The 26,445-nt window shown below is 45.7% G+C and overlaps 1 protein-coding gene across 5 annotated transcripts; it reads left to right on the top strand.

Moving 5' to 3' along the window:
- Positions 1–2,398: 2,398 nt before the first annotated feature.
- Positions 2,399–24,904, top strand: PGAP4 (post-GPI attachment to proteins GalNAc transferase 4). 5 transcript variants are annotated; one of them, XM_032308216.1, is made up of 2 exons: positions 2,399–2,499; positions 20,819–24,904. In XM_032308216.1, exon 2 carries the CDS (start codon positions 20,896–20,898, stop codon positions 22,105–22,107), a length of 1,212 nt encoding a protein of 403 aa, XP_032164107.1. In that variant the 5' UTR covers positions 2,399–2,499; positions 20,819–20,895; the 3' UTR covers positions 22,108–24,904. The 5 variants fall into 5 exon arrangements, with proteins under 5 accessions (XP_032164107.1, XP_032164103.1, XP_032164104.1 ...); XM_032308212.1 differs by lacking the exon at positions 2,399–2,499 and adding an exon at positions 3,101–3,204; XM_032308213.1 differs by lacking the exon at positions 2,399–2,499 and adding an exon at positions 3,463–3,549.
- Positions 24,905–26,445: the final 1,541 nt, after the last annotated feature.

Consider the following 26,445-nt stretch of genomic DNA (forward strand, 5'->3'; position numbering starts at 1 on the left):
GAGGCAGGCAGAGGTGGAGAGAGAAGCAGGCTCCCTGCCAAGCAAGGAGCCCGATGTGGGACTCGATCCCAGGACCCTGGAATCATGATCTGAGCTGGAGGCAGTGGCTTAACCCACTGAGCCACCCAGGCGTCCCTCTCATAAAATATCTTGATAATGGTTCAACTTTGGGCTTTAATCTGAAAAACTGGCCTCCTATTCCTCTTATGTTAGAAAAATGCAGTTTTTATTACCTATGCATAATGATAATCCCATAAAATAATAATAAATACCCTTAAAACTGTTACCCAACATGGAAATTAGAAACATCCCCTATGATTTTACAAATGGAATATGAAACAACCTCAAGTCATTGTGTACCTCTCTTCCCATTGGATGCGTCTCAGGTAGAAGTCTGGAGGGAGGAGTCTGGGACTGGTCGAGGGAACGGGACAGGCTTCCCAAGCTCTGTGCCAGATCCAGCTGTCATCCGAGGCAGTCTTTCCTACACTTCCAGACATTCCTAAAGACACACTCCTTGAGAGCAGGACACACATCTAATTCTTTTTTTTTTTTTTTTAGATTATTTATTTATTTATTTATTTGACAGAGAAATCACAAGTAGGCAGAGAGGCAGGCAGACAGAGAGAGAAGGGGAAGCAGGCTCGCCGCTGAGCAAAGAGCCCGATGCGGGGCTCGATCCCAGGACTCTGGGATCATGACCTGAGCCGAGGCAGAGGCTTTAACCTACTGAGCCACCCAGGCGCCCCCACATATCTAATTCTTATCTCATTCTCATCCATGGTGTTGGCACTATGTCAGAACAATTCTTCAGTCAATATTGGTTGTAAGATAGAGGACAGACCGACGGCCTGGTGGATGGGGGTAAGATTCTAATGGAACTTAATATCTAGTACCAACTGACATAAGAAAAATTACATAAGCATTTATTGGCTTTACTGCCTTATCTGGTGGGCCACTGAACAGACCTTTTAGAGTAGGTGTCTGCAAACCAGACAGTAAATATTTGAGGCTTTGTGAGTCATAAGGTCTCTGTCACCACTATTCCACTCACGATAGCCATAGACACAAGTAAATGAATGACTATGCACCAATAACACTGAAATTTGGATTTCATATAATTTTCACATGTGCCAAAATATTCTTCTTTTTATTTTTTTAACCATCCAGTATTATAAAAACCATTCTTGAGGCTCCTGGGTGGCTCACTTGGTTAACCGACTGCCTTTGACTCAGGTTATGATCTCAGGGTCATGGGATCAAGCCCCACATCAGGCTCCCTGCTCCTCCGGGAGGCTGTTTCTCTCTCTCCCTCTGCCTGCCCCTTCCCCTTCTTGTACTCTCTCTGTCAAATAAAACAAAATCTTTAAAAAAAGAAAAACAAAAAGCTATTCTTAGTTTGCGAGCTGCACAAAAAAATGGCAGTGAGCTTTAATTTGCTAACCCCAGCCTAGAAAGGCAAGCTGACCTAGAATTAGAAGCGCTAAGAAAGGCAATAAACCATGAGGTGGAAACCCTAGGAAGCCAGAGTGGAATCTAGCTGGCTTTCATTTTTCTTTGGCTTTCCTTTTTCCTCCCCAGGGTTATTCCACTTTGCTTTCCTGGGCTGCTCAGTACTTGTTTTCAACCAGTGTGCCCATTTCTTCATACCTCCAATGTTATATTCTTCAGAACAATACTTGCTTAAAATAGGATTCTGCAAGACCAAAGAACATTCGAGACCCAAAGGAATGGCTTTCTAATGAACGGCTTCCATGCACTGAGAAGTGTCATTTCATTAGTACGAATACATCTCTATGTGCCCCCATAATGAATATCATGCTGGCTTCCATTCTTCTCACAAAAGGAACATGCTTCCTGCTTGACTGACTTGGGGCACCCCTGAAGGCAGAAACAGATGTACAGATGTACAAATATGCCGGAACGAGTAGTGACAACCTATCTACAGTATGTGGAGACCTCACTACTCTTTTCAGAAGTGCCTAGATTTTAGGTAGTTTCCTTCGTGATATGTGACTAAAATAAAGGTTGCAATGTATGACAGATCACATCGCCACTTAAATGAGCATTTGTTATCTACTTAGGGAATACTTGGCACTTTGACAATGAGCACTAAGTTATCTCCTTCAGCTCTCACCTAGTTATTTTTGGATCTCTTATTAAACCTCTGTGGCCTGTTAACGAAATGATTTCCGAGAGAGGAAGCTCAGAAATGACCTCTCTCAATGCATGAAAGCCCTTCCAGTAATAAGAGCCACTTTTCATTCATTTCTTTCCTGAGTCTCTTCTCCCTTTGCTCGGCTCTCTCTTCTAGAGGTTCTGTGCAAAATTTTTAACCTCATGTACAAGAAGTCTGGAAGTAGGCGGTTATTCTTACCTCATTCTCATCATCTATGGTGCTGGCACGACGTCAGAACAATTTGTCGATAAACATCTGCCTAAATGAAGGGTTGGAGATGGGTCCTGAACCACAGAAGCCACTCCCGGGAGACTTGACAGGTAAGGGGAAAGGGTCACAGACCTAAATCCCCTGCCTGGCTAGGTGACCTAGTTAAACCAAACCTTTCTGATGTTTTAATACATGTTTACATTTCCGGCTTTTGTAATAAGGAAGGGTTTGCACTTGGCAATCATCTTCTCAAATCTTTCGCCGTTTGCAAATTGGGGATGATCATCTGTAATGTCCAGGAGTGAACTGAGATCTAGAGGAACGTTCTTAAGGCGCCTGGTATAAGGCTAGGTGCCATAGGGATTTGGAGCGGAGGTGGTGTCGGCTATTATTTTTATTATGGGCAAAACCAATTCCCTCCCGCAGAGAACACGCTTGCAGGCTGGCTGGGGCTCTGAAAAGCGCAGAGACCTCATCTTCCAGCATTTCAATTTCCTTAGCCCTGAGCCTGCTTTTCCCCTTCTGCCCATCAGTTGGCGCCTCTTTTGCCATACCCCCCTTTTTTTCCCTCAAGCTGGTTTTGGGGGCTGCGGTCGCTCCGCAGCTCGCAGGTCACATGGCCTGCCGGAGCGAGGGGACCCGGCGCGGGAGCTGCGCCGCGGGAGGAGGTGAGGCTCCGGCGCGCACCCGAACCGCGCTGCGCCCTCTCCGCCTGGGCCTCCGGGTTGGGCGATGGTTCCTCTGTGGCGATGAGCCCACCCGCCTAGGCGACACCAGAGGCGGCCCTCGGCACACCAGCTGACCGCCCCCACCGGGTAGGTTTTCCCTGCGTGCGATCTGCCCAGCCCCTCGGGCGTCGCGGCCGGAGCTGCCGCTAGCGCGGGAAGAGCCGCGGCGGGTGCTGGCGCCGCTCCGGAGGGCCTGCGCCCCCGGCCGTGCGCTTCGGCCAGGCGAGCTTCGCTGAGGCCCGGCCCAGGGCGCCGGCCGCTTCCTGCCGGAGGACCGCGGGGACCCCACAAAGGCATCCCCCGCGCGGCCAGGGCCGGTGTCACGGCAGGGATGAATGAGTGTCGCGGCGAGGGCGTCTCTGCACCCTTCGCCCGCTTCGGCCGCGCCGCGAGGCCGACAGGAAGGCGCGAGCCGGGCGCGTGCGAGCCCAGGTAAGACCCCGCTCCCGGCCAGCCCCGCCGGGCTGCACAGCCAAAGGGCGCATCGCATCGCCTAATGGCCGCCGGCAGCCTGCGAGGGCCCCCCGCGCGTTCTCCCCTCCGGCCAGCCGGGCTCGCCAAAGCGCTGCTGCGGCGTGGGGTTTCTGCGGGCGACCTCGGCGCCCGGGAACCGAGAAAGGGCGATCCGGCAGAGGAAGGCGTCCCTCCCAGCTCCCGGAAAGACCAGCCGAAGGGAGCCAGCGCGGCGATCGGAACCGTTATCACCGACCTACGGGCCGGGAAACTGAGGCCCGAGCGCGATGGCGACTGCCCAAGGTCAGCAGCAGACGCTAGATCCGGGACTGTGGTCTTCCGCTCCCGTTCTCTTTCCTGGAGGAGTGGAGAGGACCACCCCCGCTAGTCATATCCTCTTCCTGGCCTCTGGGCGCGGGCGTTGCCGGTGCCGCACTGCGCCCGAAGTGCTCCGGGGCGAGAGCTCCTGCAGGGCGGGTGTGACCCTGGCATCCCCTGCTGGTCCCGTGCTGCCCCCGGGAGAAGCGCAGGGCCGCTCCAGTGATGATCTCACTGAGCGGCCCATTAGCAGAATCTGCAGGTGTGTGTGCCTGTGCGCACGTGTATTTCCCCAGGAGAACAGAACCTGGTAAGGGGGATAGATTTTTTAGGCGTGCATTTCTATCAGGTACTTTGGGAGGTGACAAGAGAAAACTATGGGTGCCTAACACCTAGCATTATCAAAATTACTGGAATTTTTTTTGAAGGATTAGTGTATTACAGAGCATTTAGGAAACAGAAAAATGTAAAGGAGAAAATAAAGATAACAAAACTTCTTCTAGTTTGTTGAGATTTTCTGGATATCGTCTTAAAGCCTTCTCTGCATACAAACATCTAAATCAATAAGGTGGACAAAAATAGTATCTTGTTTTAATTTGCACGTCTGATTGCACAGGGGCCACCGATACCTTTTCCTCTGTGTACTGGCTTTTTGCATTTGCAGGGGTGAACTGTCTTACTTCTTTGGCCCCACCACCCCTTTAAAAGGAATTTCTGTGCCCAACGTGGGGCTCTCGCCATCCTAAGATCACCCGTTGCACACTCCACCGTCTGAGCCAGCCAGGCGCCCCTCTTTTGCCCCCTTTTCAATTGGAGTGTCTTTCTGTTTCTCATTTTTTAAGCACTCCTTATATATTATGCATTAAAGAAATAATTCTGTCATTTATGTTGCATAGTCTTTCCCACTATGCCTGATTTTTTTATCAGTTTTTCATCTTTGACCATACACAAATTTAACTTTTTCATTTAGTAATTTTTTTAAAAAGATTTTATTTATTTATTTGACAGATCACAGGTAGGCAGAGAAGCAGGCAGAGAGTGGGGGGGGGGAAGCAGGCTCCCTGCTGAACAGAGAGCGGGATGCGGGACTCCATCCCAGGATCCTGGGATCATGACCCAAGCCTAAGACAGAGGCTTTAACCCACTGAGCCACCCAGGCACCCCATTTAGTCATTTTTTGAATTAATATATTATGTATTATTTGTTTCAGGGGTACAGGTCTGTGATTCATCAGTCTTACACAGTTTACAGCGCTCACTATAGCACCTTTTTTTTTTCTTTTAATAGTTTCTGCTTGCAGACCTGTTGAGAAGGGGCTTTCCTAAACCTATGGGCCTTTCCTAAAATATATAAATAATCTTCTGTATTTTCTTCAGGTACCTTTAAGCTTTTGTTTGAAAGTTTTAATGTGAAATATATTCCAAAGTTATCAAGTGGAGAGCTAATTTACTTTTCCTGAAGAGTTAACCAGTTGCCACAAAACTATTAAGTCTGTTTTTCACCCCGGATTTAAATTGCTTCATTACGGTAGATTGAGTTATTACACGTTTGTATCTTTGTGGATTTTCGCTTCTTTTTATCAGCATATTTTGGTGCTGATGCCTTGTTATTTAAATTACTGAAGTTTTATGGAAGATTTAAAATCTGGTTAGGCAGATTCTCTCTTACTACTCTGTATTATCATTTTCCCAGCTTTTAGAAAAATCAGGGTTTTTTTTGTTTTTTTTTTTTTGTTTTAAAGATTTTACTTACTTATTTGACAGAGAGAGATCACAAGTAGGCAGAGAGGCAGGCAGAGAGAGAGGAAGGAAAGCAGGCTCCCTGCTGAGCAGAGAGCCCGATGTGGGACTCGATCCCAGGACCCTGAGATCATGACCCGAGCGGAAGGCAGTGGCTTAACCTACTGAGCCACCCAGGCGCCCCTAGAAAAATCAGTTTTATTGAAGTACAGTTTGCATGCAGTAAAACACATTTCAATGTATATTTTCATGAATTTTATCAAATGTAACCACCATCACAATAAAAAATTATGAAGTGCAAAATTGATGTCATCATTGCCCAGGAGCCATGCTAATTTTTGATACATCCTCCCAATTTTAGTGTATATGCCAGCAAAGCAAGCATTTCCTAGTAGTTTTTCATAGTATTAATCCCAGAAAATCTTTAGAATACTTTGGTCAAGTTAACTAACCTCTCCCTCCCTGTGCCACCAAAAGAAACAGACAAAATCCTGTTCGGATTTCTGTCGGATTTTGATAACAAGGGTCCTCAGAGTATAGGGGCCCTGAATGTCATGTCACTAACCCAGTGCCCGGCACAAGACTCAGTATTTGTTGAATGAACATTTAAAATAATTATCATAATAGTAATACATAACTCTTTACAAAAGTGTTGAAAGGGGAGCCTGGGTGGCTCAGTCAGTCATTTAAGCATCTGCCTTGGCTCAGGTCATGATCTTAAGGTCCTGGGATAGAGCCCCATGTTGGGTTCCTTACTGAGCAGGAAGTCTGCTTCTCCCTCTGCCCTTCCCCCTCCCCCTGCTCATGCTTGTGCACATGCTCTCTCTCTGAAATAAGTAAAATCTTAAAAGAAAAAAAAAGTGTCGAGGGGTGACTCAGGGGATTAAGTCTCTGCCTTCAGCTCAGGTCATGATCTCAGGGGCCTGGGATCGAGCCCCGCATCGGGCTCTCTGTTCAGTGGGAAGCCTGCTTCCCACCCCCCTTTCTCTCTGCCTGCCTCTCTGCCTACTTGTGATCTCTATCTGTCAAATAAATAAATAACATCTTTTAAAAACGGGGGTGGGGGGTGTTGAAGCAAAACAGGAAGCTGCCATTCCTCCACACCTTCATCTCTCTTTCATTGAATTATGCTCCATATTAAAAATAGAATGACCAGGGGTGCCTGGGTGGCTCAGTGGGTTAAAGCCTCTGCCTTCGGGTCGGGTCATGATCCCAGGATCCTGGGATCGAGCCGCGCGTCCGACTCTCTGCTCAGCAGGGAGGCTGCTTCTCTTCCTCTCTCTCTGCCTGCCTCTCTGCCTCCTTGTGATCTCTGTCTGTCAAATAAATAAATAAAATCTTAAAAAAAAAAATAGAATGACCATACTCTGTACATTTTTTTTGCAATTGCATTGACATAGTTTGCCTTATTTTTCCTTTAGACACTTAAAATCTGCTCAAATTGTAACAAGTTAATATAGATAGGGTGGTGGAAACAGCAAAACATTTCTTTCTGGAGGCTGAAAGTTTGAGATCAGGGTGCCCTGCTGAGGGCCCTCTTCCCAGTGTAGGGCTGCTACCTTCTCACTGTCTTCTCACTGGCAGAGAGCAGAGAGAGCAAGCCAGTGCTCTCCTACTTCTTCTTATGAGGGCACTAATCCCAACATGAGAGTTACACCATCACGACCTAATTACTTCCCAAAGACCTCATATCCACATATCATCACATTGAGCATTAGCATTTTCTTTTTAAATAAATTTAAATAAATTTATTTATTTATTTGACAGAGAGAGAGAGAGAGAGATCACAAGCAGGCAGAGAGGCAAGGCAGAGAGAATGGGGGAAGCAGGCTCCCCGCTGAGCAGAGAGCCTGATGAGGGGCTGGATCCCAGGACCCTGAGATCATGAGTTGAGCCAGAGGCAGAGGCTTAACCCACTGAGCCACCCAGGTGCCCCGAGGATTAGCGTTTAAATACATGAATTTGGGGGGAATGCATTCAGTCCCTAGCAGAGACCTAGCTAAGACTTTTAAAATGTTAGTATATTGAAAGCTTTCACTTCCTTTTTAATGGCTCCTGTGGTCCCTTTGTGTAATTATGTAAAAATGTTTCCTGTTGCTGCGCATTTTCTTTCCCTGCAGTTCCTCCTTCCTTCTGCCTCTCCGCTCCTCCTCCCCTGTCCCTCCTCCCTTTCCCCTCTTTATCTTTTTCTTATTATTGCAAATAAAACTGCCATGAACATTCTTTGTCCATCTTTGGTAGCAAGTGTTGGTATTTCTGTGGGATAGATTCCTAGAACGAATTTCTATGTCAAGGGGAATGCACATATAAAATTTTTATAGATACTGGTTCAACTTTCCTTCCAAAGGTTGCACCAATTTTTATCAAGTGCCCGTTTGTTGAACTGGGCCACTCCCTCTTAAAGTAAATTGAACTGACTTTATGTTAAATGTACAGATTAATTCTGGAGAAAGAGATCTCTATCCTCTTTCATTAGTGAGGCTTTTCAGCTGGGAAAGTGTTCTGTTTCTCTACGTACCAAAGACTTTTTAAATATCTTTCAGTAGAATTTTACGTGTGTGTATTCTGCCTATTTAAAAAATTTATTCCTAGGTCTTTTTTTTTTTAAGATTTTATTTATTTATTTGACAGACAGAGATCACAAGGAGGCAGAGAGGCAGGCAGAGAGAGAGGAAGAGAAGCAGCCTCCCTGCTGAGCAGAGAGTCCGACGCGGGGCTGGATCCCAGGATCCTGGGATCATGACCCGACCCGAAGGCAGAGGCTTTAACCCACTGAGCCACCCAGGCGCCCTATTCCTAGGTCTTTTACCCCATTTTCATGGGGCTCTTTTACCCCATTAATTAATTTGGTCATTGTCTGATAAGGTGAAGCAATGTGTGTGTGTGTGTGTGTGTGTGTGTGTGTGTGTGTGTGTAATACTGTATATTATTTTAAATATTTTTACATTATTATTTTTATATATTAATATTTACATTTGCATCCTGAAATGCTGTTACCATTTCTAATGATGTTTCAGCTGATTTTCTTGGGTTTCCAATCTCTGCAGAGATAGTATTGCATATTGGTTGAGAACATGGGTTCCGGAGTCTGTCTGCCTAGGTTTCAGTTTTCCCACCCACTTAAAAGCTTTGTTAACCTCTGGTACAATTTAATTCTGTCTTCAGTTTTTGCAAGTATAAAATGGGCTGAATAATAGTATTTCTCATAGGCTTCTTGTGAGGATCGATGAGATGCTTAGAACATTGCCTAGCACACAATATGTGCTCAATAGACATGTACAAATAAGTTGATCTCTGCACATTTTAAGGCCATGCTCTTCGATACTCCCAATTTAATCGCTGAAGCATTGAGACCCACAGAGGTCAAATGACTTAATTATGGGCATTTATTTGCTTGACAAACATTGAGCCTCTCCTATGCATAGAGTACTGTGATGAGCCTACAAGGGATACCGAAGATAAATGAGACCGAATCCACTAACAAAGGATTTATCAGTCTAACTAGGGCATAAGTCAGGGGTCAGGAATAAAGCCATGGAGGGCAGCAGGCATTGTGAACAAAATATGGGCTTTGGAATTTCTCCCCTGTTTTAATTTCCTGCTTTCGACTCGCTAGCATTTATTTTAATTCCATTGCTATTCAAGAGTTGCTATTCTGGTTAAATCAAATAGATGTAAGAGTCTGTTAGAGAACTTGGATATGTAGTAAGAGCTTAATAAGTGATAGCTATACATAGATACAGTCTAACGTAGCAAGTGATAAATGAATGTTCTGGGGGAAAATTTATGTAAAGGGGCCAAGCACTTGAGAAACAAGAGTTTATTTCTGGTTGGGGCAGATGAGGGTTGGTTTTTAAGAGGTGCTTTCTGAGCTCATTCTTGGGCGTTAAGTAGCCTGTGCGAGGAGAAGAAATGACTGGAGAGACAGTTGAAGCTGGGTCGTGAGGAATCTTGGCAAAGAAGTTGGACTTCATTCTGTAGTCATTGGGGAATCCTGAACGGTTCCACAGAAAAGAGCATCAGATGAATATAATGTGAAACATTACCATCATTTGCAGTGTCTTCTGTCTGACAAAGGGCTTTCATAGCCATTGTCTCATTTCATCCCCACAATGCCTCCATAAATGAGGTATTTTTTCACTTTCCTCTTTGACAGAGGCAGAATAGTCTCAGATAAATGATTTCTTTACAAATGGACCTAATGAGTGAGTGTTGGGACCAGACCTGGACCGAGATCCATCCGCTGCTCCTTCTGGAAGCTGGAGGCCTAGTTAGGAGCCCGTTGCCGTCAGTTGGCTGGGGGGTGATGAGGAGTAACTAGGGCGAGGCAGTGAAGAGGGGCATGGCTGTGGGAGGACAGGAGAGAAGAGAGGCTTCAAGAGGCCATGCAGTGGCATTGCTAGGGGGTGGGAAGTGACTGCATAGGGGTGAGAAGTCAGTGCGTACTGATCCTTTGGACTCAAGGTTCCTGGGAAGTGGTGTTCCCATTCATGTAGGAGGAAAGACTTGGGAAACCGTGTTCTTGACAGCTTCTCTCCTGACACTCAGCCTAGTGTACTGCCTCACATACCTCTGCAACTCCTTCAGCTTAATTTTTATTTTATTTTATTTTTTAAAGATTTATTTATTTGAGAGAGAGAGAGTGCAGCGAGAGAGGGGGAGAGAGAGAGACTCTCTAGCAGATTCCCTGCTGAGCGCGGAGCCCCAGGTGGGGCTGGATCCCATGACCTTGAGATCATGACCTGGGCCTAAATCAAGAGTCGGCTGCTTAACCGACTGAGCCACCCAAGTGTCCCCAGCTTAATTTTTAAAAGCTGCAGTAAAATGCAATTGTCATTGTCACTCCATTTATTCATTCTAGCCCTATTTCATGTTCATGTCTTCGTCTTTGTCTTTTATTGTCTTTTCTGAGCCCTCCATCCGAGACACAGTAACAGACATCATCCAATTTAGAAAATGGTTGTGTTTCAAAGTGCACCAGTACGGTATAGATAAGAACTCAGTAATCATTACACATTAGAATCAGGACTGTAATGGTGTCGTTGTTTCCAGGCCACCTCACAGATCCCAGTCAGTCCCCAGCATTCCTGGATGTGGTCCTGAGCTGGTGATGCCATGGGTAACTATGGAATTCTGGAAACAGAGTGATAATGCACACGTGGTCCTACTTCTGTCCCACCCCCATATTGGGCTGGGAGTAGAGACTTCTTCCCTCAAACTACCAATGCAAAATCCTGTTTTCAGGTAAATTATCCTAAAACCAAATCAGTAAACTGAAATAAATTATAGGAGGTCCTGAATACCACACCGCATAGTGCAGCAATTAGTTAAATCCTTTAAGAGGATGTTTTAAAAAGCAAACAAGGGGTGCCTGGGGTGGCTCAGGGGGTTAAAGCCTCTGCCTTCGGCTCAGGTCATGATCTCAGGGTCCTGGGATCAAGCCCTGCATGGGGGGGGGTGTCTCTGCTCAGCAGGCAGCCTGCTTCACCCTCTCTCTCTGCCCGCCTCTCTACCTATTGTGTTCTCTGTCAAATAAATCAATAAAATATTAAATAAAAAGCAAACAAGAACATTGTCTTGAAGGCCTGCCTAACTCCACGTGGCTGGATTTCAGGCATACTAGTCATCTGATCATTGAAGGATCCGATCCCACCTCTCAGAGCCCGCGATGGGTGTGCTAGATTGCATCATTGTTCCGGATACTTTCTGCCACTCCCTAGAGAGACGTGTATTTCTCTAATCATTAGCTTCAGGCTTGGCTCTATGTCTTTCGGTACCCCTTCTTGCAGAAAAATTACATAACTCTGTTATCTTGAACTCAAGAGTTGTTGTGTAATTTTGCGCTGGTCAATGAAAGGTAAGTGGATGTGGTGTGTATCATTTTTGAGCTGTGACTTTAAGAGCCAGCTGTGGTCCAATATCCGTCTCTTTCTCCTCTGCCACAAACCCAGCAGTGTCTGGAAAAGAGGCAGTGCCATCTACGTGGGTCCCGGAGTGCGAATGACAGGGAGCAGAGTCTTCAGTGATCCATAACGGACAAGTAACATGAGCAAGAATTAAACCTCTTTTCTTATGAACTCCTGAGATTTAGGGGTCATTGCTCTCATCTGTCCTGACTCATTCTGTGTATAGTGATATGGGGCCAGATGTCTTGTGAGTGTTTCAGAAATGTCCCAGACTCTGAGCAGATTGCTAGAGCCTTTCTCTTTTTTGCTGCGGGCTTAGAAATTGGCCTGCTGCTTTTGCTTCCCACTGAACCTTCATTTTCCCCTTCCTGTGCTCTGCCAGAGGAGTCAATTTCCCTGTCCCATTGCTTTGGCTGGTGCATGGTGAGTGGACTTAATCTATGGCGTGGTTAAGTGAGGCTGTGAATGTAGCTTCGTGTTTTGACTCTTGTGTACCTCTTGTATCCACCAAAAGAGCGTGCTCAGATGGCTGTTCCTTCTGCAACGTGACCTGGAACAAGAGGTACATGGAGCAGTCTGATTCTGACCCGCAGTCCAGAGCTGAGCCCAGCTGAAGCACAGCAATCCACAGACCCGGGAGCAAGAAGTGCATGTCGTTATCATAAGCTCTGAAGGTGTGGGGTTGCTCGTCACCCCTGCAGAAACTTATCAGTGTAGGCAGAGACCATGTGCCCTCTGAACTGAATCCGATTCCTTCCCTGATGGTCAGGAGAACAGCTCTCTCACACTATATTTTTAAAGTAAGCTATTTCTGAGATGTTAATGATTTTATTGCCCCCCAGTGGGGAAACTGCCTGGGATTAAAGGTCCCCTTGATGTCAACACCAGGTGCTGCAGTTCCTGACCCACCTGCCAGAGAGGAGAATCAGGAGCCTGGGGTGTCAAGGGGCAGGAGAGGGCCTGAGAACAGCAGCACAGTGGGGGCTTGGAGGAGACTCACATCTCCTTAATTTCTCCTGCCCCACACAAATAACAAAATCGAAGGAAGATCATCATGCTTGCTTGAAAAACAGCCTCAAGAAAATTTTCTCCTCTTGTATCCACCTGGAACATACAAGCCTCTTTTATGCAGCAAATTTGAAGCCAGCCCTGCATGCACATCAGGCCCCTTAGCAAGATCCAAGAAAATAAAACAGGAAGCCAAGGACCTGGGAAGACTGGGTGCTTTTAGGTCCCCTCCAGTCATAGCTGGATTTAAAAGTGTGCCCTTTGAGCACATTTTCCTCCTTTGGCTGCACAAATGATTCACTACACAAATGGTAGCATACACACACACACACACACACACATAAAATACACACATATATAAATATATACATAAATACATACTTTTCTAGGTCTTTTTTTTTTTTTAAAGGTTTCATTTATTTATTTGGCAGAGTGAGACACAGGGAGAAAAGAAACACAAGCAGGGGGAGTGGGAAAGAGAGAAGCAGGCTTCCTGCAGAGCAAGGAGCCGATGTGGACTCAATCCCAGGACCCTCGGATCATAACCCGAGTCAAGGCAGACGCTTAATGACTGAGCCACCCAGGAGCCCCAGTCTTTGTTTTTTTTTTTCAAATCTAACTCTCCTTTCACTGAAAATATATCTTAAAATTTTTCCATATCTGTATATGAAGAGTTTGCTTTTTTGAACTTTTTCTTTCTTTCTTTCTTTTTTTTTTTTTTTTTGTGGTGAGGACACTTAAGTTCTCTCTTAGCTAATGTCAGTATTGTGTCTTAGCCAGCACAGTATCGGCAGCTGTAGTCGCCGGGTTATGCATTAGATCCTCAGACCGTATTCATCTTTTTTTTTTTTTTAAAGATTTTATTTATTTATTTGACAGACAGAGATCAAAAGCAGGCAGAGAGAGAGGAGGAAGCAGGCTCCCTGCTGAGCAGAGAGCCCAATGCGGGGCTGGATCCCACAACCCTGGGATCGAGCCGAAGGCAGAGGCTTTAACCCACTGAGCCACCCAGGCACCCCCAGACCTTATTCATCTTTAACGAAAAGTTTATAGTCTTTGCCCAGCCTCTCCCGACTCCCATAGTCCTCCTCTTAGTACTCGGTAACCAACTGTCTATTCTGCTTTGACTTTTTTTTTTAGATTCCACATACAGAAGGTACCGTGCAGTATCTGTATTTCTCTGTTTTATTTCATTTAACATAATGCCCTCTGTGTTCCTCCCTGCTGTCCCAAATGGCATCATGTCCTTCCTTTTTTTCAAGGCTGAACACTATTCCATTGCATAGATACACCACATAGTCTTCATCCATTCATCCTTCCATCAGTGGACACGGGGTTTGTTTCCGCAGAGCTTCTGTGAAAGCTATATGGATTGTGAATAAGGCTGCAGTCCTGGATCCCTCTTCAAGGGAGGGATTTTTATTTCCTTTGGATAAATACCCAGATGGGGGATTGCTGGATCATTTGGTAGTTGTGTTTTTAATTTCTTGAGGAACCTCCATACTTTCTTCCCTCCATATCTCCGTAGTGGCTCTACCAATGTATGTTTCAGCCAACAGTATACAGCGTTTCCTTTTTCCACATCTCTGCTAGCATTTGTTATCTCGTGCCTTGTTGATAATAGACATCTTAAGGTCTGTTAAGGTGTCTGTTAAGGTTCTGAGAGAAATCCAGAACCTAGCTAGCTGAGGAACCCCTACTCACAGGGAAAATGAGATAATATCCATGTTGAAACATGTAGGAAAGAAAGGCTGAGACACATCCAGCCATAAACCCCACCCCAATACAGTGCCCTACAACCTGGAGGGAACACCCCATGTCCGGCTTCTTCCTGAGGAATAAAGGGTTTGGGCCACATATCTAGCACCCTGAACTTTAAGACTCCCACTTGAAGGGTGGGATAGAGGGGTGATATTTTATTATAGTTTCAATGTGTGTTTCCATGATGAATAGTGATGTTGAGCACCTTTTCAAGTAGATTTGTTGGTGGTTTATGTCTTTGGAAAAATGTCTATGCAGATCCTTCTTTGCCTGCTGAAATAAGTTGGTTATTATTATTAAATTGGGTATGATCATTTTTGCCTGCTCCCTGCATGCTGGGCCCGGAGGGGATAGAGTCAGCAAGTGCTCATACAACCACAAAGAACACCTTCTTTGTTTGCTGTGGTCTTGTTGGTCTCATGGATGCAAGCCCCAGTGGCATTCACAGCTAGATCTTTGGGAGCACTGCTTCTAATAAGTTGCTCTTCTAACAAGTTTATTATTATTATTATTATTAGTGTTGAGTTGTGTGAATTCTTTGTATATTTTGGATATGAATTCCTTGTCTAATAAGTGGTTTGCAAATATTTTCTTCTATTTTGTAGGTTACCTTTTCATTTTATTGATGGTTTCTGTTGCTGTGTGAAACCCTTAGCTTGATATAGTCCCATTTAGTTATTTTTGCTTTTGCTGCCTGTACTTTTGGTGTAAAAAAAAAAAAAAATCATTGCCAATACCAATGTCAAGAAGCTTACCTCCTATGTTCTTCTAAAATTGCCTTGGCTATCTGAGGTCTTTTGTAGTTACATACTAATTTTAAGATTGTTTTTCCTATTTCTGTGGAAAATGCCATTGGAATTTTAATAGAGATTGCATTGAATCTGTAGGTCATTTTGGGTAATATGGACATTTTAATATGAATTCTTCTAATCCACGACCACAGAATATCTTTCCATTTATTTGTGTCATTTTTAGTTCTTTCAACAATGTCTTATAGTTTTGAGCATACAGATTGTTCACCCCCTTGGTTAAATTTATTCCTAAGTGGACTATTCTTTTTGATGGTGTTATAAATGGGATTGTTTTCTTAATTTCTCCTTGTTACTATATAGATATGCAACTGATTTTTATATGTTGATCTCATATCCTGCAACTTTACTGAATTCATCTACTGGTTCTCAGTGTTTTGAGTCATATACCATTGGTGACTTGGGGCCAGGTGACCCAGGGGCCCATCACTCAGGTGTTGCTGCAAAAGCTGGGACATGAGGCCTGTGTAAAGCTCCTTCCAGGGAGATGCTGGTGACCTGGTTTTATCATTGGAGTGAGCCCAAGGGAGAAGATGGGAGAAGTGCCTATCGCTTCCCCTGGGTTCTGGGAAGAATCTCAGCCAGCTCCTAGGTACGGGCTAAGTGAGAAGCTCTACCCCCTGGCAGGAACTTGTAAAGTATGCAATCTAAACCTTTCCACAGAAAAACTGGGGATGGTCATTTTTGCCTGCTCCCAACATGCTGGGCCCAGAGGGGATAGAGTTGAGAAGTGTTCATGCACCCACAAAGAATACCTTCTTTGTTTGCTGTGATCCTGTGGTCTCATGGATGCAAGCCCCAGTGGCATTCACAGCTAGATCTTTTGGGAGCCCACCCCGGTTGTAGGACACTGTATTGGGGTGGGATTTATGGCTGGAGTGTGTCTCAGCCTTTCTTTCCTACGTGTTTCAATGTGGGTATTATCTCATTCCCCTATGCATAGGGGTTCCTCAGCTAGGTTCTGGATTTATCTCAGGCAACTTCTCATGGTGTAGCTGTACATTTGATGCATCCCTGGGAGAAGAGAAGTTCAGGAGCCTTCTATGTTGCCATCTTGTCTCTTCCAAGTTTGCTTGCTTTTAATGGGTACTTTGTATTCCTGTCTTTGGATGGATCATAATTTATTGGACTCACTCTCAATTAATGAGCACTTGGCAGTATTTTGCTCTTATAAATGATGCTGCAAGTCATTTCTGACACATGAGAATACATATCTAGGAAGGAATGTTAGAAATGGAATTGCTGAGTCATTAGTGGATTTCTTAGGTATCCCCAAATTAATTCTACAGAGCTAATTCCCATTAGGAAAATACGTGATTGCCAGTTTTGTAGGTCCTACTTTGCATGGGCCAGAGAGAGTGTATTAAAGGATGAGAAAAAGGTATCAGTGCGAAGAAGCAGGGAAGGTGGGGGAATGAACTGTTCCAAGGTGTGGGAGTTGTGAGAGCAAAGGCCAGGAGTTGGATAGGAGTGTAGCACAGTCAGTGTTTGGAAAGATCAGTGTGTCTAGAGCCACCCTGCTAGTTGGTGTTATGTGGCTACTGGTTACTTGAAATGCCACCAGTCTGAATTGAGATATGCTGTACATGTAAAACATAGAGTGGATTTCAGAGACTTAGTATTAAAAAAAGGACATATAATTCCTCATTTATAATTTTTCATATTGGTTTCATCTTGAAATAATAGTTCTGGAGTATTGTACTTAAAATCTGTTATTAAAATTAATTTCAGCTGTTTCTTTTTACTTTTTTACTTTACTTTTTACCTTTTTTACTTTTTTACTGTGGCCGCTAGAAAATTTTAACTACCTCTGTGGCTCTTGCATCGTATTTCTATTGGAGAGTACTGGTCTAGAACAGGGATTGGTGAACTATGGGCTGCTAGCCAGATTTGGCTTCCAGCTTGTTTTCATGTGGCTGGAGCATTAAAAATAGTTTTTATATTTTTAAAGAGTTTTATAGAAGAAAATGTCTAGAAAGAATATGCAACAGAGACAGTATGTGGCCCATGAAATCTAAAATATTTTTTAATTAAATTAAAATTAAATTTTTAAAACATATTTTCTAAAATATTTCTAGCCCTTTACAGAAAAATATTGCCAACCTCTGATTTTGAGTAACTTGAGAAAAGGCCAGTCGAACAAGATGACAGGTAAGGGCACAGTCCAGATCATAAAGGGTCTCGTGGACGATAATAGGAAATGAGGATTTTATTACCAGAGCAGTGGGAAGCTAAAGAAGGGCTTTAACCAGGAGAGCGATAGCATCACATTTATATTTTTAAATTGTAACTGTGCACGTGCACACACACACAACACACACACACACACACACACACACAGCCCTTAAACATCCCACCCCTGGGACTGATCGGAGCTAAAGAGCGTCACATTCTTGCCTCACCAGAAACTGTCACTAGAAGATCGTGTCGAAGGAGCGTGGGTGGGGATTTTGCACCAAACACAGAGCTCTGCGCTCTCATCATCATCATGGTGTCATGTTTGCGCTCACCGTGTGCCTGGCATTCTCCAAGCTGCATGCCTTATCCCGCTGACTGTATTTCGTTCCTTCTTCCAAGTGGGTGCAGCTCTCTTGGGTGACAGCAGACGCAGGGAGAACAAGGTGAGCGGAAACCACCTGAAAGACTCCATTCCTTACCAGGAATATAAGCTCAATCCAGTTTTGGTCCTTGGCTTCCGCTAGGAGTGATGTGCGTCCACGTGGTTTATTCACTCCGTTGGCCTGAGCCAACAGGGAGAAGCATCCCATCTACCGTACTCTGAACGACCTCAGACCCGCGGGCCTGGGGTTGTGTGCTCTCCAAACCTCTCCCTGCTATTCCCCACTTCCGGTACCAGCCAGATCTCTTACTAGTACTGGGGTAGTCCGGCTCACCTCTGGGTCCCACAGTATAATGGGCCACTGAAGCTGAAATGAGACCTTTGATGAATTATTATGTCATCATCCTATAGAGAGAAGTGTGGTATTGTACATGGTTCTACTGGGCTGGACAGGTTATTGGGGCAGTGAAAAGTCCAGAAATCATTAGTGACTCGACACGGTGGATTACACATGACTCCCCACCAGCCCACTCTAGATTGGGAAGCTCCTGGGAGGTGAGTAGCGGGAAGCACCACTCTTCTATTCAGTCATTCAGGACCTCAGGCTCCTGCCATCTGGTGGCTCGACACTCCTCCAGACCCCCCCCCCCCCCCACCCCGCTCCAAAGTTGGCAAATGGAGAATGAGCAAGTCGAGTAGGCACATCTGCTCTCAACTGCTTTGGCCCTGGAGTCACACCTGCCACTTTGCTCATATTTTCCTGGCAAGTCCTGGTCACCGGATCCCACCTGAAGAAGATGGGCTAGGGAATATGGTCTTTCTGTATGCCCAAGAAGGGGAGGACACGGAAGTGACAGCCCGGGACGCTGTACCATAACTTCATATGGTGCCTGGGTGGCCCTTCCTTCAAGATAACTCACAAGCTAGGTGGTTTCTTCTAAATGTGTACACAATTTATTATGCTTCTGACATAAGAAGGTTTACCTTCTGTTCTTTAGACACCGCTTAGTTTTGTATTCACATTACTGTTGTTACACTGGCTTTGTCCTTTGAATTCTGTTTCTCGGTCTGAGTCTGTTTTCCCTCAGATCATTAGGCCTGCTTACTCCCAAGGAGGTATTACTCGAGTTTGTATGGATACTTTTTTATTTCTTTATTTTTAATGATTTTATTTATTTATTTGAGCGAGAGGGAGAAGCAGACTCCCCGCTGAGCAGGGAGCCTGATGTGGGGCTTGATCCTAGGACCCCAGGATCATGACCTGGGCCGAAGGAGATGCTTAACTAACTGAGCCTCCCAGACACCCCTGTATAGATACATTTTTTAAAAAGATATTATTTGTTTATTTTTTAGAGAGGGTGAGAGAGAGCATGTGTGTGACTGGGGGGAGGCGCAGAGGGAGAGAGAATCTCAGGCAGTGCAGTAGTACGGAGCCCGATGCTGGGTTCGATCCCACAACCCTGAGACCATGACCTGAGCTGCAACCAAGAGTCAGATGCTAAACCGTCTGAGCCATTCAGGTGCCCCTATATGGATACATTTTTAAAAGTTTTATTTGGAGGCACCTGAGTGGCTCAGTCGGTTAAGTGTCTGCCTTCAGCTCAGGTCGTGCAGGATCAAGTCCCACATCAGGCTCCTTGCTCAGCGGGGAGTCTGCTTCTCTCTTTACCTCTGCCTGCTGCTCCCCTGCTTGTGCTTTCTCTTTCTCTGGCAAATAAATAAATAAAACCTTAAAAAAAAAAGTTTTACTTAAGTAATCTCTATGCCCAACACGGGGCTCCAAGTTAGGATCCTGAGATTAAGAGTCACCGGCTCTTCCGACTGAGCCAGCCAGGTGCCCCACAGCTGCGGAGAGGCGACTTTTCACCCCCTGAGTTGGGAGTCACGTGTGCCTGACCTCCAGCCTGCACTGTGAACCATCACCGCCTGCAACATCCTTTCTGGACCAGGCTGGGCGCAGCTGTCTCTTCCATCTTCATTTCTGTCTATCCCTCCCTGCCTCATTGCAGAGCTGCTCATGGACCTTTCTTCAGATATTTCCTCCCCTTCCACGTCTGGGGCTCTGGAGTTCATGTGCATATGGGAGATACTGGCCCCTGGGTTAGTGCTATAAAAAATAAAATGGGAGAACAATCAGGATTAAACTAAGATGCAGGGTTTTTAAAAGGATTTTATTTATTTGAGGGGCACTTCGGTGGCTCAGTAGTTAAAACCTCTGCCTTCGGCTTGGGTCGTGGGTCCTAGGGTCCTAGGATCCTAGGATCCCAGGGTCCTAGGATCGAGCCGCACATCGGGCTTTCTGCTCAGTAGGGACCCTACTTCCTCCTCTCTCTCTCTGCCTGCCTCTCTGCCTACTTATGATTGCTCTGTCAAATAAATAAATAAAATCTTTAAAAAAAATTTTTTTTAAAGATTTTATTTATTTGAGAGAGAGCGAGAGCACACAGGAGCAGGGGGAGGAGGGAGGAGCTGGTTCCCCGCTGAGTAGAGAACCCGTCGAGGGACTTGATCCCAGGATCCCAGGATCTCAGGATCCTGGGACCATGACCCAAGCTGAAGGGAGACACTTAACTGTCTTAACTGACTGAACCACCCGGGTGCCCCAAGGTGCAGTTTTTAGTTGTATGAGATTAGAGAAATTAGAATGGAAGATCTTGACAAAGACATCTTAAAGAATCCTAAAGAGTCCTTTCCTTGTTTGGGATGTGCAGAAAAGACAGTTTGCATAGTCTATCAATACACAACTTAACTTTGGAATTTACTTTAGAAGTGTATTTGCTTTGTGTCAAGTCTTCCTTTTTCATCCGTTTTAAGAAGGCAGGTGTCTGTAGCTGCTGCATTGAAATAAGGATCGTACTAGCCTACCCCGTGACTTTCTGGCACATTGTAAACCCAACTTACCATCTGTGGGTGTGGCAACTTGCTTGGATACACCAGGATTTCCTCACTCGTAGAAATAATGAAAGAATCTTGGGGATCACTGACCGACACAACCAAAGAAGAGCGTGCTAGAGAAAATACTTTGAAGTCTCTAGTAGCTACAGCCTAGAGGTAGAATTTCTGGGTTGATATGTGCGGCGTTCTGTGCCCAGGTTTTGTTTTGTTTTGTTTAAGGTCTCTCACCATCCTCTACTTGTCTCTCTTTAGGTTTGACTTGCGCTGATTTGGGCCTGCATTCCAGGATGGTTTGTTCTCGGGACCAGACCTGACCAGAAGTTGACCTCATGAGTGCATCAGCCCCTCCCGCTGCCATGCTCCTCCGGAGGCTGAGACGGCTCTCCTGGGGCAGCACCGCTGTCCAGCTCTTGATCTTAACGGTGGTGACATTCGGCTTGCTGGCCCCCCTAGCCTGTCACCGCCTCCTGCACTCTTACTTCTATCTACGCCAATGGCACCTGAACCAGATGAGTCAGGAGTTCCTGCAGCAAAGTTTGAAAGAAGGAGAAGCTGCCCTCCACTACTTTGAGGAGCTGCCGTCTGCCAATGGCTCGGTGCCCATCATCTGGCAGGCCACCCCCCGCCCTTGGCTGGTCATCACCATCATCACTGTCGACAGGCAGCCTGGCTTCCACTATGTCTTGCAGGTGGTGTCCCAGTTTCACCGGCTTCTGCAGCAATGCGGCCCCCAGTGCGAGGGCCACCAGCTCTTCCTGTGCAACGTGGAACGTAGCGTGAGCCATTTCGACGCCAAGCTGCTGTCTAAGTATGTCCCCGTGGCCAACCGCTATGAGGGCACTGAGGATGATTATGGTGATGACCCTTCGACCAACTCGTTTGAGAAGGAGAAGCAGGACTACGTCTATTGCCTGGAGTCCTCCCTGCAGACCTACAACCCAGACTACGTCCTGATGGTGGAAGACGACGCCGTTCCGGAGGAGCAGATCTTCCCGGTCTTGGAGCACCTTCTGCGGGCTCGCTTCTCGGAGCCGCACCTCCGAGATGCGCTTTATCTGAAGCTCTACCATCCCGAGAGGCTGCAGCACTACGTCAACCCGGAGCCCATGCGGATCCTGGAGTGGGTCGGTGTGGGCATGTTGCTGGGGCCCTTGCTAACCTGGATATACATGCGGTTTGCCAGCCGCCCCGGGTTCAGCTGGCCCGTCATGCTCTTCTTCTCCCTGTATAGCATGGGTCTGGTGGAACTGGTGGGCCGGCACTATTTCCTGGAACTGCGACGGCTGAGTCCTTCCCTGTACAGCGTGGTCCCTGCCTCCCAGTGTTGCACCCCAGCCATGCTCTTCCCGGCCCCTGCGGCCCGCCGGACCCTCACCTACCTGTCCCAGGTGTATTGCCACAAGGGCTTCGGCAAGGACATGGCGCTCTACTCCCTGTTGAGGGCCAAGGGGGAGCGGGCCTACGTGGTGGAGCCCAACCTCGTGAAGCACATTGGGCTCTTCTCCAGCCTTCGGTACAACTTTCATCCCAGTCTGCTCTAGCGTGACAGGAAATGCCTTTCTGAACGTGGCCGCTTCTCGATGATTCCAATATCGAGTTCTTTATTTGGACGTGGCTGCTTGCAATTATTATGTTGTTTCATGTTGTTAGGGATCTAGGCACTGAGATGGCCGAAAACAGGCCTGTCAAGAAACTTGGCTTTGGTAGCTCTGGCAGGAGCGGTTGTCCGCCCCACGGCGGGAGCCCTCTCCCTCCACAGAGCCACGCTGCCTCCCCCAGGGGGCACTTCAGTACCACATGTATTCTGCAGTCGTCCTCGGCTCTGCTTTGTGAAAGCGCTCGTAACTGCCAAAAATATTGTGCACAAACATATGACCGTTTTAGGATTTTAAGGGTAGAATTTGGTGAAAGGCAAGATACTTTCGAATTGGTTTCTCTCTCACTGGGCATGAGAACGGATTTATGTCTAGAATATAAGTCTGAAGAGGCAGGACCATATTGACAGGTTCTGTTTGTTTCTTTGACCTGGTGTAGTAAAGCCAGTCGGTAAAGGCCGTCGTGGTGCCTGGCGACTTGGAGGCAGGCGATCTTACTTACCTTATGTGGTGTTTCTTTTCCATTCATCTGTAGTGTGCTGATGGTCGGTATTGTTAGTGAGAACTTTGAGGCACAGCAAGGTCTGCAAGCGCCTTCTGGGTCATCAAGGTCAGGTTGCTTATGTTCAGTAGTGATTTCTTATCGAATATTTCCATCATATTCAGATTCTTTGAAACTTGGACGTTGCAGAATGATGTAAAATGGGTGAGCTCTTTACTAACAGCATAGCCTTTTTCTGAATTTTGCTGGCTGACTGTTCACCCTCATTTGTTTTCCCTCCTTCTGGGTATCATGATGTTAGAGAAGGCAAACGCATAGACTGTGATGGGGGAATGGCCTGAATTCTTATTTCAGATCTCTGCCATGTCCCAGTGATGTGCCCTTGGGCAAGTCATGACCACTCTGAGTCTCAGTTTCTTCACCTATAAAACAGGGATGGTGATACCTACCTTTGAAGGTTGCCTTGAAGATTAAGAGACAGAATGTTTGTAAAACACTCAGCAAGTGCTTAGCCCAGGGAAGGCACTTGGCAAATACTAGTTCTTTTTCTTTTCTGTGATAAGCTTATAACACTCAAGTGTATTTTGGATGGAGATATTAATGGTGTAGTTTCAAGTGTGCCGCAGGGTGTAGGGCTCCCGCCCGGGGAGCAGCCATTCTGGACCAAACTGCTAGAATGAAGGCTGACTTGTCACTGTAATTCGTGAAGGAGATGTAGCTCAGCCGTCACGTGGCGCCATCCCCAACCAAGCCAAAAATAATGGTTTGTTCCAACTGGAAATGATCTGAGACTCCTCTTGAACTTATTCCAAGACGAGGTCTGAAAACTACTCTCCTCCAAAGTGACACTTAAATGTCCTTTGCCGATAATGATCAAACCAGAGGCCAACAAGTCCCTTCGTGAAGCTGGATGTCTACATGGGAGCTGAAGCGTTGACGGGTTGTTTCAGCGCCATGTTTGTTGGCTTTTTTTAAATTTCCAGTGAGCTTCCATCCGGAGATCCCCTTGAAAGCACTGAGAGAGTAGCTCACGGTGCCTGGAGTTCCACGCCATGCTTTGCAGGTGGACAAACTGAGGTCAAGGGAGGTGAAACAGCCTTCCCAGGTTGGCCCGGCTGGACAGCGACAGAGCTGGGGTGGGAACTTGGCTCCCATGACTTCCAGCTCCTGCCCTTTTCCCTTAACCACATTCACTTTCTAAGTATCTGTGTAGTCAATGTCTCTTTTGTAGAATCTGATTGTCACCTGGACGGAACAATGTCTCTGTAAGCTGCCATGGTACAAACTCGTTGTCCTGTTGGTCTTGGGGAACAAACAGGTCTATGTGTGTGTTGTTACCGTGAGATGTCATGTGTCACTCAGGAATGTCCAAAGTGAACGGAGCTGCTGGCTGATGTGGCAGGATGTTCAGATGCCGCTGCTCCACTCAACCTCTCCCGGTCACTGGCTCATCCCATGTTCGGGAACAGAACCACCCCTGGCCTATACCTCATTAGAGCCTGATGCAGTAACAATCAGATCTCCTCGGGAATGTTTTTTGCCCAGCAGCAGGAGAGTCACATCCAAGCTAGCCAGGCAGAAGATGGGGAATCATTGCTAGTTATATCTGTGCTTTTTCGGATTCAGTGGTCTACTGCATGCACATATCTCTTCCTTAACTTTTTCACCCAGGATGGCAAAAGCTATCCCAGTCTTGTCTAATTTCTCCCCCTTTCCATGAAGACGCTTTCCCCCAGAGATCTTAACTAGAGTCTGCTGTCTTTGGACATATGCAGGAGATGCAGGCTCAGTTCTGCTATTTCATCCCTATCCTCTTCCAGATCTCCCTCCCTTTTGTCCCTCGTTCCTAGAGTCCAGTTTTTGTATGCTGTCTTTGATCAGGACAGCTGACAGCTTTACACCAAAGCTGAAGTCTCATTTAATCCTAAGCAAGGGGGCTGGAGGAGAACTAAAGTCCCCCTTTCATTACAAAGGACACTGGTCACCAGGAAGGTGAAGGTCTCTAACAGACCCTGCACACCCTTCAGGGTTTAAATAATTGTCAGGCCTAAGAAGTTCCTTATTGTGACTGGGTATATTTGCAGAGACATATCAGTTCAAATAAAAGCACCTGTTCCACTGAGGCATCCTGAGAAGACTTTTGTCATTCTCACTTATTTCAATGGATGGACTTTTTTTTAAATTTTTTTTTTTAAAGATTTTATTTATTTATTTGACAGAGAGCGATCCCAAGTAGGCAGAGGCAGGCAGAGAAACAGAGAGGGGGGAAGCAGGCTCCCTGCTGAGCAGAGAGCCCGATGTGGGGCTCGATCCCAGGACCCTGGGATCATGACCTGAGCCAAAGGCAGAGGCTTTAACCCACTGAGCCACCCAGACGCCCCTGGATGGATTTTTCTAGTGTGAATGGTATAAAAACTACAAACACACACACACCCCATTTTGGAGTCCCAAGGTAACCATTCACAGTTATGGGCTGTTTGCTTAAAAATTCGTAACTGATTTTGTTGTATTTTAAAAAATATTTTATTTATTTATTTGACAGGAAGACAGAGAACAAGAGCACAACAGGGGAAGGGGCAGAGGGATAAGCAGTCTCCCTGTCAAGAAGGGAACCCAATGTGGGGCTCAGTCCCAGGACACTGGGATCATGACCTGAGCTAAAAGCAGATGCTTAACCAACTGAGCCGCCCAGACGCCCCATGATTTTGTTGTATTAAGTGGAAACATTTGAATTGTGCATTCTTTTTTATTGTTGTTTAAAGAAAAAAGGGAGAGAATACAACTGTGTAGCTGGAGAATATAAATCAGATTAATATGATGAGAGGCTTAATCTAATTTATCTTGGATACACTCCTTATTTGGTAGGACTTATTTAATTGGTAACTTAGTTCGGGTAGAGAGTCATTCTAATTGGAATTGATTACTGTGGGATTTTTATATGCGCTATGTTACATTGTGAGTTACAGTAATACATGATATGAAGTTGGCTAATTTTAAGTCACATGAACCACTTGAATGTTTTTATCCCAACTATAATGAATTTGCTGAGAAATGTTCATTAACTGGCACTGGTTTTTGGTTTTGTTTTTAGGTTGGATTTTATTTGGAAAACCTTTGGGGGCTATGTCAAAGATGATTGAAAATGTAATTAAAAAGTACTTAATATATATATTAGAACTGCAGTGGAAATGTGCTAGTGGCTTCCAGCTCACTCCAGGACTTGGGTTTTGTGAGTCATCACTCTTAAGAGTGGGGATTTTTGGCTTAGATCTTAACAGATTTTCTTGATCTTTCCCCTACACACAAATGTGGATGAATGAACTGATTCAAAAGAGGCATCTCTTTTAATAATTCGGTGTAAAAACAGATGGAAATCCAAAGCCAAATGATGACTTTATCCAAAAGAAGCAAGGAACAGATGCCCTAAGTATGTAGGAATGGGGTAGCTTTAGGATGTCCAAGAGATGGGAGAGGAAGACAAAGATGTAGAGTGACGCAGAGGATCTCTCATTTGTCCCCTGTTCTCTGTGTCCCAGACTCCGTATGTAATAAATTTTTTTTAAAAAAAAAGATTTTATTTTTAAGTACTCTCTACACCCAACATGGGGCTCAAACTCAAAACCCCGAGATCAAGAGTCACATGCTCCACTGACGGAGCCAGCCAGCGGCTCCTATAATAAATTCTTCCTGTGTGTCCCACTGTCACGGAATCTTTATAGGACCAGCCTATGGAGAATGCATAGGAACTAAATAATGAATAGTCACTGTTCTAGAGAATTCAT

Source organism: Mustela erminea, chromosome 12 (assembly GCF_009829155.1).
Source record: "Mustela erminea isolate mMusErm1 chromosome 12, mMusErm1.Pri, whole genome shotgun sequence".
Lineage (NCBI taxonomy): Eukaryota > Metazoa > Chordata > Mammalia > Carnivora > Mustelidae > Mustela > Mustela erminea.